This window comes from Microcaecilia unicolor, chromosome 2, assembly GCF_901765095.1.
Source record: "Microcaecilia unicolor chromosome 2, aMicUni1.1, whole genome shotgun sequence".
Lineage (NCBI taxonomy): Eukaryota > Metazoa > Chordata > Amphibia > Gymnophiona > Siphonopidae > Microcaecilia > Microcaecilia unicolor.
The window spans coordinates 351,095,168-351,113,560 of NC_044032.1; the positions used below are offsets into that span (position 1 = coordinate 351,095,168).

At 40.5% G+C, this 18,393-nt stretch overlaps 1 protein-coding gene across 1 annotated transcript in view; it reads right to left on the reverse strand.

Moving 5' to 3' along the window:
- The window catches only part of GAK (cyclin G associated kinase), a 398,389-nt gene that overhangs the window by 193,044 nt on the left and 186,952 nt on the right, over nucleotides 1-18,393 (reverse strand). Inside the window, exons 11-14 of the mRNA XM_030194468.1 lie at nucleotides 16,098-16,221; nucleotides 6,857-6,906; nucleotides 6,624-6,772; nucleotides 956-1,078 (exon numbers count right to left, since the gene is read on the reverse strand). Of these exons, the coding sequence (XP_030050328.1) occupies nucleotides 956-1,078; nucleotides 6,624-6,772; nucleotides 6,857-6,906; nucleotides 16,098-16,221 (446 nt within the window). The remainder of the gene's footprint in view (nucleotides 1-955; nucleotides 1,079-6,623; nucleotides 6,773-6,856; nucleotides 6,907-16,097; nucleotides 16,222-18,393) is intronic.

An 18,393-nucleotide genomic window follows, 5' to 3' on the forward strand; every position in this document is an offset into this window, starting at 1 on the left:
TGGTGCTGTAAACTGTGTGACATATACGTTTTTCAATTTCAAGCCCTGCATCTGTATGACCAAGCATATTGCTCTCTCGAAGTCAGAATTAGGCTGTACACAGGACTTGGAAGAGATCTGTCATCTATGGCCTCCATCTGATGACTGTCCATAGAGTAAGCTGGGGTGAAGGAAGAAGTTTAATGAGAAGACAGGGAATAAGTAAGAATATGTTGTCTGTTTCCTTTGTCAGTATAAAAATTTACACATTGTGACATACATAGCCTAAACAAAGAAAGCAAGATTCTCCTGGTGTGTTTTTTGATCCAACAGTGACAAAGAAGAACAGGAGAATGCCTCTACGAAGATCAGAACAGGTTCCAAAGAGCAGAGGATGACACACAACTTCACACGTAAGGAGAACAAGACTATTCAAAGCACCAAAACTTGACCCAACACAGGTCAGTGATTCAGCAGAAAACACTGCCTGCGTCAGGGGTGTGAAACAATTGCTCTGAATAACAAAGCTCTAGGTTGTTGTCAGGCAAAAGGAGCCCAGTGTGATCTTTCGTCACAGTGAAATGACACTCTGAGGCATATTTTCAAAGCACTTAGCCTTCCAAAGTTCCATAGGTTTCTATGGAACTTTGGAAGGCTAAGTGCTTTGAAAATATGCCTCTCTGTGTTCTCAATCTGCCTGCACTATAGCAGACCTTTCTTTCATAACACTGCATACAAGAGCTTTGTTATTCAGAGCAACTGTTTCAAACTCCTGATGCAGGCGTTTTCTGCTGAAATGCGGATCCATTTTGGGTCAAGTTGGTGCTTTAAATAAAGACAGTCTGTTCTCCTTTCACCTGTGACATCATGTGTCATCCTCTACTCTTTGGAATGTGTTTTTTGATCCACACATGATTTTGTTTTTTAAATTTAACATAGCAACTTATAAGTAACATACAAGATCATTTCTACTTACAAGGCAGTGCACAATACAAATGTTTTTCTGGTCTTGCTTTAGCCACTGATGCATATTTCTGCAAATGCTATAAAGATTCTGAAGATTTGGAGCACGTCGAGCTGACCAACCACATTCAGATACCTTTTAAAGAAATGCTTAGAATTACTCAACAACAACTGTTTTAAAGGTAAAATGAGTAATATAATGGCTCGCTTAGAGTGTGGTCTCCTTTAAAAATTATAACGTTATCTCTAATTTTTATGATTTTCTGCTCAAAATATGTAGCTAATTGGGTAGCAGATGGAGAAGATTCGTTAAAGATAATAATAGCCTGGGCAATTAGATTGTAAGCTCTGTCGAGCAGGGACTATCTCTTCATGTTCAAGTGTACAGCGCTGCATACGTCTAGTAGCGCTATAGAAATGATAAGTAGTAGTACTATCTAAGAGAATGTTGACTATATTGAAAATACATTTGGTACTGAAAGGATCAGCTGATATTAGATTTCCATAGTAGTTTATTGTAGTCTTTTTTTTTAAATTGTATATTTGTAGAGTCTTGGAGCTGATTTCCAATGTAATTTATTTTCTTCAGTTTTGGATAATTGCCCTTTGCTTTTATGCTGCCTATATTTTCGTTTGATGCATAAGATGTCTTTACTGAACCAGATGGTTTGGCTCTTTTTTTTTTTAATTTAGATTTATTTTTTTACTGGTGCCACAGAGTCTAGTATTGGACTTAATACATCCCAATCTTTTATGAATGTTAATGAATTAGACATGGACATGAGCATGAGTTCAGTATCTTTACTTTCGACCAGAAGTCATCAATTTCAATACTTCCTCTAGGCTTAAAAGAAGGATGGTGGATTTTGGGGTGAGTGTCTTTCAATGATTCTAGCCAATTTAAGGTGAATATTAATTTGTAGGGCTGGCCATCGACTAAAACCTTTAATCACATGAGCAATCGTGATAAAAAAATTTTAATCGTGGGATTGTGTGATCCAAATGTAAAACAGTTGAAATAAATTTAGAATGTAGATATGGAGGCATATTTTCAAAGCACTTAGACTTGCAAAGTTCCCTATGGAACTTTGTAAGTCTAAGTGCTTTGAAAATGAGCCCCATAGTTTATTTATTTTATTTAACTTATCCTAAACATTCAACCAATAACTTTGATTCCATCTCCTCCCTTGCCTTCCCTCCCCTGGCACTATCTCCTCCCTTCCCTCCATCCATGATTACCATGTTTTTCCTTCTCTTTTTTCTCCCCTCTCTTCTATGGGCACCATCTCCTTTCTTTGATTCTTCCATCCCCTATTTCTAGCATCTGTCCCCCCCCTTGCGGTCCCCATCTTTCTCTCTCTCTTCATTTTCTCCTGGCACTTCTTCTTACTTCTCTGGCACATCTCTCTCTAGCATCCCATTACCCTGCATCTCTCGCTCTTCTCTTTCTCCTGCCATGGTACACTCCTGCCCCGCATCTCTGGCTCTATTCTTTTTCTCCCTCTGCAGCTGCCCCTCCGCCTCACATCTCTGGCTCTTCTCCTTTCTCCCGCTCCTTCCCTGAATCTCTCACTCTTCTCTTTCTGCTGCCCGCCGTTGCCCCCTCCTCCCCCACATCTCTGGCTCTTCTCTTTCTGCTGCCACTGCTGCCCACTCCCCCCCACCCCGGGTGCAGTCCGTATCTTTCTTCCTTTTTTCTGCTGACAGTGCAAACTCTTCTTTCCTATTCAGCAGCCCCCACTCCTCTGCAACGCCATCTCCCTGCTCCTCACAGCTATTGCAGTGAAAGCATACTGCTGTGTCGCTGGTGCCGAAGCCTCTGTAACAGGAAGTTCCACCTCCTCTGATAGAACTTCCTGTTTCAGAGAGAGGCTTGGAGCAGGGTAACCAAGTGTGCTTTGAGTGCAGTGGCCATGAGAAGCAGGGAGAAGGAGATGCAAAGGAAAGGAGCGTGCCGGAGAAGAAAGGAGAAGTGCAGGTAGAGCAATGTTGGATGTTTACAGGTGGGTTAGCGCGCATTAAAATTTTTAACCTGGGTTAAACATATTAACGAGTTAAATGTACAGCCATACTAATTTGTAATGATTTGACCAAAGAATTGGTTCCCATGAAGTATCAGCAATGGATAAGGCTAATGAGTTGGTAAAATCTATAAGCAAAAAGATCAAGAATATGACCTTTTAAATGAGAGACAGGGGTGTGTGGGTGTAAGAAATTCCAGGAGGGTAAGAAATTCAAAATCTCTTTTCAGTTGGGGTTTGCTAGGTTATCCAAGGGCCAATTATAAAATAGTAAAACAGTCAAACATACATTCCATTGTATCTCTTCCTTTACTTGTTAATTTTTGATACTACTCTGTCTTTCTTATACTGAATATAATGAGTTATGAACTACTTTATATGCTTGACTTAAATTACTCATTGTAAGCCACCTTGAACTCGAGATTGTTTGGGATAATGTGGGATATAAGTATCAAAAATAAAAAATAAATAACTGAACCAACATGACAAAGGCAGTACTAGATATGGTACTTACAAACGGGGAGAATATTTCCGATTCAGTGAATGATCAGATGGTGTGGTTCAGTAATAAAGCAAAGGCTGAAACGATTCATTCAAAGGTGAGGATTCTTGACTTAAGGCACATGAACTTTGTTAAAGATACAAGAGTATCTCAATAAGATATTAGCTGGTGAGGAAAATGTAAGGGAAATAGAAGAGCAGTAAGGGAAATAGAAGAGCAGTAAGCAAAACTGAGAGCAGATTTTCTAAATGCAACAAAACTTTTTGTTAGGAAAGTAAATAGAATTAAGAGGCTGAATAAAAGGAAAAGAAACAGTTAGTGTTCGTATCAAACTACAAGAGACCGACAATAAAGTAAGAAAGGTAATAATATCTGCAAAGGTAAGAGAAGCTAGAAGGGAAAGGGAAATGGGACAATATACCACCTTTCTGTGGTTTTTGCAACTACATTCAAACTGCTTTACATAGTATATACAGGTACTTATTTGTACCTGGGGCAATGGAGGGTTAAGTAACTTGCCCAGAGTTACAAGGAGCTGCAGTGGGAATCGAACCCAGTTCCTCAGGATCGAAGTCCGCTAACTAACCACTAGGATACGCCTACAAAAGTCACTTACATATGAAATTAGGTGTTAATTTTTTATATTGCTTTTGTAATAATATACACGTTTCTCTTAATTTTTTCCATCACAGTTTGTTTTGGTTTATGTAAACCAAAACATGTATGCTGATGTGGCAAAATGGTGAATTTTTGCAGAATGAGAATTGTAAGACTATTTCATGGTGTTTTTCTCTAGTTTGGCCAGGTGGTGGTGCATGTTTATGTTTAAAGCTGTTAGAAAAAAAATGACTGTTCCTTCTTTAGTTTAGCACAGAGAGGAAGTAACCTGAAGTGATGTGGCTAGCTACTTAAAAAAAAAAATGTTGTTCTGGGCTCTGATTGGCCTAGGAGCTCAAATCTAGCCTGGAAATACTGGATTTCTCTCGGTCTCAGATAGGGAGAGGACAGAGAAAGATCTCTTCACTGAGGCCCTGTCAGCAGTTATATTCTGCAACCTGTAAGTAGCTATATTTCCTATACACCCAGGCACTATCCAGGTAGTGAACAAGTGTAGATAGTTTTAAAACTGATTCCTGTTTGCTTTACCTGTTATTGGTTTGCTGTACTTTTCCACCTGTTTTATATGGTTCATTGTTCAACTGTGATAATAAAACCTATTGGCTCTGATGTCTTGGACTAACTAAGAATCCTGTTTGTGTGTTGGGTCTGTAGGTGCTTTCCAGGAACTGCGGGACCCCTGAGAGCATGGCCTCAGTGTCCTAGAATCACCAGGGAATAACCTGTGGGTGGGAGAGTCGCCCAGAGGCAAGTGGAACCTGCTGCGTGGGGGTGCACGGTTGACTAGTATAGAGCACATGCCCAGGTGTAGGCAGGCCTGAGCAATGCTGGGGATAGACTCTCCAGGTGGCCGCGGGGTTAGCCCCAGGTGGGTGCTATGTGTTCCGTGATAGTTGGGTTTTATTTAATCAAGTTCAAAAAATGGTAGAATACAAAAGTAATAAAATTCCACAAATCACATGATCTAAAAATACACACTTGTGGAAATTAATTTCTATTTTAATTCAAAATTCCTTCAAAATTAGCCATTATCAACCTATGTCATAATAATGTGAAGAAAAAACCCCACGCTCAATCTAGCAACTCGATCATCTTAATGACAAGAATTTCACTTCCTTTTAGCTGTCATCACCCACTCATTCCTTACAGTCCCATAAATGTTATTCATACTATATAAACAGAAGTCCAATAATTCAATCCAGAGAGCGCATACGTACATCAAATAAGAATCCTCTTCACCCAATGTTCATTATCATGTTAACTTCACATTCTTTGCTGCATCAGTCATCATATTCAACCACCATTACATATTTACGAAGTTCCAACCTCGTCAGTGGTTTCAATCTCACAAGCTACCTCAGGGAGCTGAATAAGATTAGGCAGCAAAAGTGTGTTCCCTCCAGAATTTGCACAGAAACCACCAGTCAAGTTGGAGCTTTGTAGACACCTGATGGTTATTGAATCTAATGCAAAAAACAGCAAAGAATGAAGTTAACATGACAATGAATATTGGACAAAGAGGATTCTTATTTGAGACAAGTGTGCACTTTTCTGAATTTGATGGGAATATTTATTTATGAAAATTTAATATACCACCATTCAGGACCCATCACATGGAATTAGCGGGAGATAATGAACTAAAAGAGGTTATGTTTTTGTCACTGATTGCTGAGTTGCTGGATTGAGCACTCCATTCCTTTTTTAAATATTTTTATTTTTACGTGTAGGTTGACAGTGATAGCTAATTTTGAAGCAGTTATCCTGAATTTACGATTTAAAACATTTTCATTTTGCTTGTTTTTGCAGAATCAGTGCCTTTTTCTTTCACTTTTCGATAGTACAATGATCCTAAGCACAAGGCAAAAGCAATAATGGAGTGTCTCAGGAACAAGACAAGTGAGACTGTCCTCAAGTTGCCCAAAGCTCAAGCCCAAATCCAATAATCTATGGCAACACCAAAACTGTAGCCCATCAATGATCCCCAACTAATTTGAAATGGCTTGCTTATTCTGCCAAGATTGGCCAAAAACTGCACCATCCCACTGTGTGAAGTTGGTAGACAGTTTATCCTAAATAATTCATGGCAGTTACTGCTGCAAAGGGACTTCTACCAAGTTTTGGATCAAGAGTTGTGAAAACATTTTGGCTTTCTTATTCTTAACTACTTTTTAAACAGTTCTATAATTTATTACTGTGTATGATCAGTAAAACTAATACCTGCTTAAAAAAAAACAATTCAAAATGAATTAAAAAGCAGAATGCAAAATATATAAGGATGTGAACACTTTTACAAGGCACTTTACTTAAAGAAGACACATTGATAATTTAGAATTGCAATATTCACTAATACTGCAACATTCAAAAATCAAGATCCTACAAGAAAGTGCAGCTCAAACTTTTTCCAGCCACAACCCCACGCCTGTGGCTGTAGTAACAGCTATGGCCCTGTTAAAGCGCACCATAATGATACGCCTATGTAGTGACTGCTCAGGAAGTTTGGGAAGTGTTGCTGTGATACAGTAAATAGTGAAATTACAAACCCGGTTATGAAATCTTGCAGGTCTGTATGTTCTTGGGGACAAATTATAAACAGCATAGTGCCCAGGATGTTTGGAGTCCAGAAACAATCTCACATCTTCTATATTATTCTTAATTGCAGATTCTACCCCTTCTGCTGGGAATGACATCACTGAAAGAGACCATTACACATGTTACATGGCTGCTTCATACAGGTATATGAAAATAATAAACTAAGTGATTCCAAATAGCATACCAGCAATTCTAGAAGTGATATAAGACAGATCCAACTCTCCTTTTGCATAACTGAAATAAAAGGAAAAAAAAAGATGATTTGTTAGTTAAGAGGAGCATTTCTGATAAAACGTCTAAATCTGATTTTGGACATTTTGCTAGAAACTTCCAAAAATTGAGCGGTGAACATTGGCATTTTGGAACCAAAATGTTTTTTTGGTTCAAAAATTGTCTTTTCCTAGATGTTTTATGCTCAGTGCGTTTTCCTTTTGGGACCATTTTGGAAAATAAAACATCCTAGAGAAAAATGCCCCCAAAAAACAGCCATTGGGATGTCTGGGGGCCATCATTATTAGTAGACTGACCATACAGACATCCCAGCAGAATAGTGGGGCAGCCTAGGGGGCACTGATGTGGACTTCACATAAAGGGTTCCAGGTACACATCTTACCATAACCCCCTCACACAGTGGTGTAGCTACGGGTGGGCATGGGCCCTCCAGTTTTGCTTCAGGCCCACCCAGTTGCAGCGCATATCATTAGTGTAGCTGGCGGGGATCCCAGGCCCCGCCAGCTGATGAGTCCTCTCTTGAGTTTCCTCCCCTGTCAGTCTCATCCACGAAGCAGTCAGCAGCACATTTTCAGCTGCCAACACTGGCACTCCCCCATGCTCAGTTCAGTTGGCACCCCCGCACATGTGTGCATGGAGCATGCTAGTTGAACTGAGCATGCACGGGAGCCTGGAGTGAGGCAGTGCTGGTGTCGGCGACTGCAAATGGGCTGCTAGCAGCTGTGAAGATGAGACTGCTTGGGATTTTTCAGTTTGCAAGGGCTGGGAATCCCCGCCTTCCACAGAAAGAAAACGTGGGTCATGCCCACCCGGTTCACTCCCTGGCCCACCCAATAACTGAGGTCGGGCTAAGCTACTGCCCTTACACTGTATGGTGAGCCCTCCAGGAGCAGAAAAATACCTACTGTTCCTCACTGTACACCAGTACAATAGCTCTCGAGCTTGCAGGTGTCACCTACAGTAGGTACTCGGTATATTTAAGAGGGCTCATACTTCCACCACAAGTGTACCAGTCAGAATGGGATATGGGCCTGGGTCCCCTTCTCTACAGTCCACTGCACTGACCACTAGGCTACTCCTGGGATCTACTTGCTGCTCTAACAGGAATTGCCATCAAATGTGAAGCTGTCGGAGCATGGTATGTACTGTCACATCTTAAAGGGCTGAGAGGGGGGTCAGTGACCACCGGGGAAGTAAGGGGGGTTATACCTTAAACCCTCCAGTGGTCATCTGGTCATTTAGAGCATCTTTTGGTCATTTAGTCATGATTGAAATAGTTTTAGCCAAAAACATCTTCACTTTGGCCCTAAACGTTTTCAATTTGTTCCATTATTGCAGAAAAGCGTCTGTCTTTTGGGACGGAACCAATTATTTCTATAAACCACCCATGCCCCGCCCAAAACACGCCCCCATCACGCCACCTTGAAATCTGGTTGAACTGAGGAGCAAAACTTCTAAAACTGGGGTGTCGAAAATCGCAACTTGGATGTTTTCTTATGTTCTTTCCTTCTGCCACCTTAACTTTTTTGGATTTTTTTTTTGTTTTGAAAATTAGCTCCTAAGTGTAAATTATAAATGATTTAAGGGAAATCATTTTTGGTAACAAAGCTTCTACTTTTATTTTTATCTATATCTAACCTAATGTTGTATTCGCTTTATGCCATACATAATGGGGTCTGATGACCAAGAGTTTCAGATGAATTGTTTGTCCATTGAATGTTATTCCAAAAGGCTTGGGTATCATACAAATGTATTTTTTGGAAATGCGAGACGAGTACTGATGTTACTATTGGATAGCAGCATTTTCCGCCTTCCTCTTTTTCCATAGATCCTCTTTTTGCCTAGTCTCTTTCTTATTGTGGAGTCATGAACACCTACCTTAACTGAGGCTAGAGACCCACATTTTTCTGTGATATTTTGTAACTTCCCTTTTGGAGTAATATTAGAAGGCCGGCCACTCCTGAAGATTCACTGTTGTTCCAAATCTTCCCCATATAGAAATAACGGCTCTCACCCCACTAACTACCCTTCGCCATTGAGAGTACTGACCATTTAACCCTACTTTCTGTTTTCTATCCTTTAACCAGTTTTTAATCCACAATAGAGCACTACCTCCTATCCCATGACTTTCCAATTTTCTCTGGAGTCTTTCATGAGGTACTTTGTCAAATGCCTTTTGAAAATTCAGATGCACAATATCAACCGGCTCACCTTTATCCACATGTTCGTTCATCCCTTCAAAAAAATGTAATAGATTGATGAGGCAAGATTTCCCTTCACTAAATCTATTTTGGCTTTGTCTCATTAATCCATGCTTTTGAATATGCTCTGTAATTTTGTTCTTTATAATAGTTTCTACCATTTTGCCCGGCGCCGACATCAGGCTCACTGGTCTGTAATTTCCCAGATCACCTCTGGAACCCTTTTTAAAAATCGGCGTTACATTGGCCACCCTCCAATCATCTGGTACAAATTTTAAAGATAAATTACATATTACTAACAATAGTTCTGTGAGTTCATTTTTCTATTCTAGCAATACTCTGGGTGTATACCATCCAGTCCTGGCGATTTGCTACTCTTCAACTTGTCAAATTACATAAGTATTGCCACACTGGGACAGACCAAAGGTCCATCAAGCCCAGAATCCTGTTTCCAAAAATGGCCAATCCAGGTCACAAATACCTGGCAAGAGCCCAAAAACGTTCAATACATTTTATGCTGCTTATCCCAGAAATAGTTGGCGTTTCATTGATAGAAGCCAATACTGTTGTTCCTGCCCTTGACAAAGCATGATACCGCGAAACAGGGTCCTGTCGGGCTTACCACAACATCGGAGTTGCCAAATAGGGTTCTACTAATCTAAGATGCTATTTGTTGAGCTTCAGTTCTAGAAGACAACATACAAAGCCTGGAGCCCTCAAGTTAAGTCAATTTTGTGCATTATTTGCTTTTATATGTGCAATAATGTTTATTTTTTGAATCGATTTTTCAATTAAATATTCAAATAGAATACGATACTACTGGTTGGCTGGAGGTATTCTATGATTACAACTGTATGCAGACTTGTGAGCTATACGATCCGTTAATGCACACAGTCGCTAAGAAAGATATGAGATAACCTCTACAGCCAATTAGATACGTATTGCTACATATCAGTTTTGTTCAACTATTGTTGTGTATGCTTACAAAGTTTTTTTAGGGAACAAAACTAAGCCATTAATTTTGTATTTGTATCCCAGAAATAAGCAGTGGATTTTCTCCAAGACAATTTAATAATGGTCTATGGACTTTTCCTCTAGGAAGCCATCCAGACCTTTTTTAAACCCCACTAACTGCCTTTACCACATTCTCTGGCAATGAATTCCAGGTTTACAGAGATTTGATTCAGTTTCTTTGACTCGTCAGCACTGAATATCATTTCTGGCACCAGTATCTCTCTCACATCTTCCTCAGTGAAAACCAAAGTAAAGAATTCATTTAATCTCTCCGCTATGGCTTTGTCTTCCCTGAGTGCCCCTTTGTCCTCCCTGAGTGCCCCTATGGCCTTGTCTGCCCTGAGTGCCCCTCTGTCATCTAGCGTTCAACTGATTCTTTTGCTGGCTTCTTGCTTTAATATACCTAAAAAGGTTTTTACTATGCGTTTTTGGCTCCAACGCAATCTTCTTTTCAACGTCTCTCTCTTTGTCTTCCTTATATGCATTTTGCATTTGATTTGCCATTCTTTATGTAGTTTCCTATTATTTTCAGTTGGATCCTTCTTCCTTGTTCTGAAGGAGTTTCTTTTATCTCTAATAGCCTCCCTTTCTTCACCTCACTTGTTAACTATGCCAGCTGTCATTTGCTCTTCCTTCCTCCTTTTTTTAATGTATGGAATAAATTTGGCCTGGGTTTACAGGATGGTATTTTGAACAGAATCTATGCCTGATGTAAATTTGTGATCTTCACAGCTGCTCCTCTTAAGCTTTTTTTTTCACCGTTCTTCTCATTTTACCATAGTCTCCTTTTTGAAAGTAAATGCTAACGTATTGGATTTCCTATGTTTACTTACTCCAGAGCTTATATCAAATCTGATCCTATTATGATCACTGTTATCAAGAGGCCCCCAGCACCATTACCTCCTGCACCAGATCATTCGCGCCACTAGGTCTAGAATTGTTGGCTCCTGAACCAGCTGCTCCATAAAGCAGTCCTCGATTCCATCAAGGAATTTCACCTCTCTAGCATGCCCTGATGTTACATTTATCCAATCAATATCGGGGTAATTGAAATAACCCATTATTATAGTGTTCCCCAGTTTGTTAGCCTCCCTAATTTCTGATAACATTTCTACATCTGTCTCTTCATCCTGGCCAGGTGGATGGTAATACACTCCTATTACAATCTTTTTCCCCTTTACACATGGAATTTAAATCCATAGGGGTTCCAAGATGTGTTTTGTGTCCTGTAGAATTTTTAGTCTATTTGATTCAAGGCCCTCCTTAACATACAACGCTACCCCCTTCACCAATTCGATCAACCTTATCACTACGATATAATTTGTATCCTGATATGACAGTGCCCCAACTGGTTATCCTCCTTCTACCAGGTCTCAGAGATGCCTATTGTATCTAATTTTTCATTTAGTACAATATATTCAAACTCTCCCATTATATTTCTTAGGCTTCTGGCATTCACATATAGACATAATCTATGTCTGTTGTTCCTATTTACATCTTGCTCAGCAGCTGACAGTGATAATGTGCAATCTTGAAAATCTGTCTACTTTTTATTTAAAGACTCTTGGAGGCATATTTTCAAAGCACTTAGCCTTCCAAAGTTCCATAGAAACCTATGGAACTTTGGAAGGCTAAGTGCTTTGAAAATATGCCTCCTGGTCTACTATGCTCTCTATTGCAATCCTCGCTATCGGGATGCCCTATCTTCCCTGTTTTGGTGATATCTTTGAAAGATACCTTATTCCGAACCATGCGCTTTTGAGCGAATGTCGGCCTTCTCCCAGCTTCTAGTTTAAAAGCTGCTGTATCTCCTTTTTACATGCCGATGGCAGCAGCCTGGTCCCACCCTGGTTAAGGTGGAGCCCATCCTTTTGGAATAGGCTCCCCCTTCCCCAGAATGTTGCCCAGTTCCTAACAAATCTAAAACTCTCTTCCCTGTACTATCATCTCATCCACATACTGAGACTCCGGAGCTCTGCCTGTCTCTTGGGCCCTGCGCGTAGAATGGGGAGCATTTCTGAAAATGCTACTCTGGAGGATCTGGATTTCAGCTTGCTACCTAGGAGCCTAAATTTGGCTTCCAGGACCTCCCTCCCACATTTTCCTATATCATTGATACCTACATGTACCAAGACAGCCAGCTCCTCCCCGGCACTATCTAAAATCCTATCTAGGTGACACGTGAAGTCCGCCAACCACCTTCGTAGCAGGCAGGCAAGTCACCAGGCGATCCTCACGCCCACCAGCCACCCAGCTATCTACATTCCATTCTGCCTGCCCTCTGAGAAAACCAAGTTAACTTACAGGTGTTATGTATATGTTCTATACTTGTGCCCTCGGCACATATTAAGATGTCATTGCATCAGCATCAATTCTATGTTATTTGAATGTTCTAATGCATACCTATTAGGCATTTCATTGATACTGTGCTGACATCTTGAATATCATACCTATGTTATTTGAATATTCTTCCTTGCTGTCTGTTATGGCATCATTTGTATTATACTTACATTTATCACATTTCTGCTACATGATTATTCTACAATGCTGTTAAATGTGTATATTTCTGAAACCGTATCATGTTAGTCCTATTATTAAGTTTCAATTTGCCATTTCCAAGTTTACATCATTGATAGTAATTGGACATTTTTACTATTTTATGCTGTTAAAATTCTAAAGTTTAATATTAAACTGTACTTGCTATACACTGCCTTGGGTGAATCTTCATAAAGACAATTAATAAATCCCAATAAATAAAATTAATATTTCAGTACTTGCTATATTTACCTTTGTACTAACAGATCTGATTAAAATGTTCCATAGACTAAATTGGTTAGAAAATAAAATAACAGTCACATGCCCACTTTCTCCTAGTCACAATGAGCTAGTCCAGGTCAAATGCAATGGCATACTGGGCTTTGAGTCTGCTTTAAATTTTTGAACAAACTAAATGCAGAAATTTCAGTATAGTATTCATTAAGAAAGGAAATAATGCATAGAATGCCAAGAGTCTACTTCAATCAAGCAATTCATCAAAGAAAGCCAAGACCGTTATATTAGGATGCACAGAACACACATGAGTGCAACAGTGTATGAAGAGAACTGGACAAGCAAGGAGATCGAAAGCAGAAAACAAGTCCTCACAGACAGACGATGACATCCAACAAAACCCAGCCCAGGAACGTTTCTCCAACTAGACAGTTTCTGGACGCTTTTTAGAAGTATCACCATTCATGTTTGCAATTTCCTGCATGCTGCTGTTGCATGTGGACTGTATTAAAGCTTACAGTACAATACAGCTTCTGGAGGGTGGGGGGGGGGGGGGGGGGAGGATTGTATGTGAGGATTCCTATTCTGCAGTGCAAAGAAAATATCTGTTACAGGTAACTTGGTTTTCTCCAAGGACAAGTAAGACATCAAGTCATTACAGATGGGACCCCCCCCCCTATCAACAGTCTGCCCTCAACAGAAAAAGGTATAGAAACCAGCAGACATTTTTGGTGTTAAGAACCCTTTTTCTTTTTTGAAGGCAGCCTGGAAATGAAGATAGTGAGGATGGACAAAATGGGCTCATAATGGTGCATCCTTCTAAAGAAATAACATGGCAGCACCAGAAGACAAAAGGAGAGATTAGTAGAGTTTGGAAGAAAATTGTCCTAGGATATGAAAAAGGATCTGAGGAAGCTAGAAGAATGGTCTAAGGTTTGGCAATTAAAATTCAATGCGAAGAAATGCAAAGTGATGCACTTAGGGAATAGAAATCCATGGGAGACATATGTGTTAGGCGGGGAGAGTCTGATAGGTACGGGCGGAGAGAAGGATCTTGGGGTGATAGTATCTGAGGATTTGAAGGTGACGAAACAGTGTGACAAGGCGGTGGCCGTAGCTAGACGGTTGTTAGGCTGTATAGAGAGAGGTGTGACCAGCAGAAGAAAGGGGGTGTTGATGCCCCTGTATAAGTCGTTGGTGAGGCCCCACCTGGAGTATTGTGTTCAGTTTTGGAGGCCGTATCTCGTTAAGGATGTAAAAAGAATTGAAGTGGTGCAAAGAAAAGCTACGAGAATGGTAAGGGATTTGCGTTACAAGACGTATGAGGAGAGACTTGCTGAACTAAACATGTATACTCTGGAGGAAAGGAGAAACAGGGGTGATATGATACAGACGTTCAAATATTTGAAAGGTATTAATCCGCAAACGAACCTTTTCCGGAGATGGGAAGGTGGTAGAACGAGAGGACATGAAATGAGATTAAAGGGGGGCAGACTCAAGAAAAATGTCAGGAAGTATTTTTTCACGGAGAGAGTAGTGGATGCTTGGAATGCCCTCCCGCGGGAGGTGGTGGAAATGAAAACGGTAACGGAATTCAAACATGCGTGGGATAAGCATAAAGGAATCCTGTGCCGAAGGAATGGATCCTCAGGAGCTTAGTCAAGATTGGGATGCGGGGCTGGTGGTTGGGAGGCGGGGATAGTGCTGGGCAGACTTGTACGGTCTGTGCCAGAGCCGGTGGTGGGAAGCGGGACTGGTGGTTGGGAGGCAGGGATAGTGCTGGACAGACTTGTACGGTCTGTGCCAGAGCCGGTGGTTGGGAGGCAGGGCTGGTGGTTGGGAGGTGGGGATAGTGCTGGGCAGACTTATACGGTCTGTGCCAGAGCCAGTGGTTGGGAGGAGGGGCTGGTGGTTGGGAGGCGGGGATAGTGCTGGGCAGACTTATACGGTCTGTGCCCTGAAGAGCACAAGTACAAATCAAAGTAGGGTATACACAAAAAGCAGCAAATATGAGTTATCTTGTTGGGCAGACTGGATGGACCGTGCAGGTCTTTTTCTGCCGTCATCTACTATGTTACTATGATATCAGCTGGATTGTAATCCCCAAAGAAATTCTGCAGGATGGACTGGCCAAACCTACTCTCATGTTGGGATTCCCTTTCCAGACAGGAATGAGATGTCAGAGCTCTGCAAATTTTCTAGTTTCTTGCGGGGGGGGGGGGGGGGGGGGGGGGGGCGCAAAAGAAACAAAAGAATTGGGTGGATACTTTCTAAAGAGCTTTGGTCTGCTCCAAATAGAAGGATAAGGCTTGTGTAATACTGAGGGCGAGGGTTGAGGGTGGGCCTGCACAATAACACAGCCAGACCAAGGTGTAAAACTGAAAATAAGTGCTTTATTAACAGAAAACCTGAGCCCTGTTATGTCACAGGGCCAGGAACACTAGGTGAAGAGTCTCTTTGGTTTAACGAATACAGTCAACCAGGGCCTGTAGCTCTTGGTGGCCACACCCCAAACACAGCAAGTAAGATCTTCTATTTCTCTGCAAGTCTCAAATCAAAAGTGGTTTACCTCAGCCAAGTCACGGTCGCTAGATGTAAGTTGTAGAGGCATATGGTGGGACTTCCCTGGGCCTCCCTTAAACCTAGTGTGGCCCTACCTTTTATATTTTCTCTTTCCTGTACCTTTGGCTGCGCCTCTCCCATCTCACTTTCTCCAAGGCAAGGTCTAATTAGTTTAAGGTGGCTCAGGCTTAAGGGTGAGGGGAAATATTCTTTATACTCCCTCAAAGCTTACTGCAATTGAAATGTGCAAAGCGCTTTTACCTTTGTGGATATGAGATTGAGGGGAAAAAAATATTGTCAGGGTGTTTCACTAAAGTTGAAATTTAATATTACTTTAGAAAGGAATTTGATATGGGTGCATAGAACTATTCTATTATTAAAGGATTTAGTGTAGAATGGATCAGTCACTACAACCTAGAGCTCACTAGCTCTGCATGCTAAAATGACCATTACCAAAAACAAAACCATCCAGGTCACGTCACATGCTGGGTTTCCAGAGGCAAAACCAATTGGTACACTTGTAGGAGACAACTCCTCTGCTAACAAGGTCTCTGTCCTTCTGTTGCTATCAGACGACACGTTTTTTTCTTGTGAAACCAGCAAGGAATAAAAAAAAGAAAGAAAGCTATTACAACACATTACACTTACTTGGCCACAGACTGGATAACTTTAGAAGACGTATCCTTGATGTTGCTCAAAAATCTCTCTGTTCCTCCTTTAAGAATGTCAAAAAATCCTCCATATGACTGATCACTGTCCATGCTTGTTAAACCTGTATTTGAAAATGAAACAACAAAATAAAACTTGTAGACTGCAAAGCGACTAAGCTGAAACTCAACTCAAAGTTCAGGATCTCTTATTTTCTGCATCAATCTGGCCATCTCATTTTCACTGAGCAATAACACAGGCCTCTTGCCTGTGAAATCTGGTAGAGCGCACATGAGCTGATCCAGATATTTTATAGGATGAGGAAAAAAAATGAAGCAAACAAATTATCACTAAATATTTGACCACCAAAAAGGCTCAAGAATTTTCAGAACTGAGCCACAAGTCAGGTGTTTTCCATGGACTGCAGAACTGTGGTGTGGGTGGAATCATTCAACAGCAACAGGATGAAATTTAGCGTAAGTGGAACTTCCTATGCACAGCAGTTTCCACAGCTCCTCATTTATTTCCAAAGCTCAAAATATTTAGGAATCTCTCAAGCAGGGACTGTGGTCTTATCAATTTTGCTGTCTACAGAAAACAATCAGGCACAGACAGAAGTGAGTGACACTCAAGCTTAAGGGCACTTGCTTCTTTTGATTGTCCCATACTTAGAAGCAGTTTGTAGTAAAAAAAAAAAAAAGTGAGTTGCCACTTCACACAAATAGGCTGGCCAGCCAACTTGATTAAAGGCACTGTTCTTTACTATGGATTGGTCTAAGTAGCATGAAGTAAAAGCAAGGACCGTGGCGCTGCTTTACAGATTATATCACGTGAAACAAACTTCAAAAGAGCCACTTTGGCTGTAGCAGCTAATTTGTAGCTGGTAATTTGCTCTCTGTAAATCTATCCAAATTGTTTAAGTTTGGCCAGCAATAATCAAGGTTGAAGTTTAATCTATCATGATTGAAGTTTAATCCAATACCTTTTATTACTTATTATGAAAATGAACTTTCTTTATCTGACTACGTAATCCACTCTGTTACCTCCATTTTACTATGTATTTCTCTTTTCCAGAATTGGTGATCACCATTACGGAACAATGTAAGCCACATTGAGCCTGCAAATAGGTGGGAAAATGTGGGATACAAATGCTAAAAATAAATAAATAAATAAATAAATAATTTGGTGAGATGACATATTTAAGGCTGAAGGACCACCAGTTTTGCTCATAACATTATTGGATGCCGGATGTCAACCAATTTGCTAAAATTCTTCTTGTGACTAAATATGACAGCATAACATTTGTTTTGGAGAAAGGCAATCTTTGCCTTCTATATACATTACAAGCAGCATTCCTTTCTTTTGACAGACAGAATACAGCAAGTAAGAGAGGTTGTATATATTCTCTTGAGAGGCTGGTTTAGTTTCAGGTACAACAAAGGTCTAGGATTGGTGTTTCTCAACCCAATCCACTGGGAATCCCAAGCCAGTCTGATTTTTAAGATATCTAAAATAAATATGCATAAGACATATTTGCATTTAGGTAGGAATATGTAGAAACTGATAAGGATACGGTGATTAATTTCTTTGATTAGGTGATCAGAGTTTTCAAGCGCTTTCAACTGAGGGAGAGCACTAGATGAGGTGTAGTTAGAGTTTAGCAAAGCCTTTGACACAGTTGACACAGCTCTGCATAGGCCACTTATAAGTAAACTGAGTGCCCTCAGTATGGGCCCTAAAGTGACTAAATTAGGAACCAGTTGAGTGGGAGGTGACAAAGGGTTGTGGTAAATGGAGCCCATTCTAAGAAAAAGGAATGTTACATATATTATGATGAAAGAACTAGTTACTGGTATGGTTCTTTTTAACATTTTTCTAAACGATATTGCAGAAGGGCTGTCTGGTAAGGCTGGCTTCTTTGCAGATAATACTAAAACATGAGGAGAAATCTAGCAAAGCTAGAAGAATGGTCTAGAATTTTTTAGTAAAAATTTAATGTTAAGAAATGCAGGGTCATGCATTTGGCCTACAAAAACCTGAGGGAGCAATACAGTTTATGGGTGAAGTACTTCTGCACAAGAAAGATAAGCAGGACTTGGGAATGATCATATGTGTTGACCTTAAAGTGGTCGAACAGGTACAAAAGGTGACAGCAAATGCCAGAAAGATGTCTGGGTGCATATGGAGAGGAATGGCCAGCAAAATAAAAAGGAGGTGAAGTCTCTGTACAAGTTACTGGTGAGACGTACCGTGTACAATTCTATAGACTGCACCTTTGAAAAGATATAAATAGGAT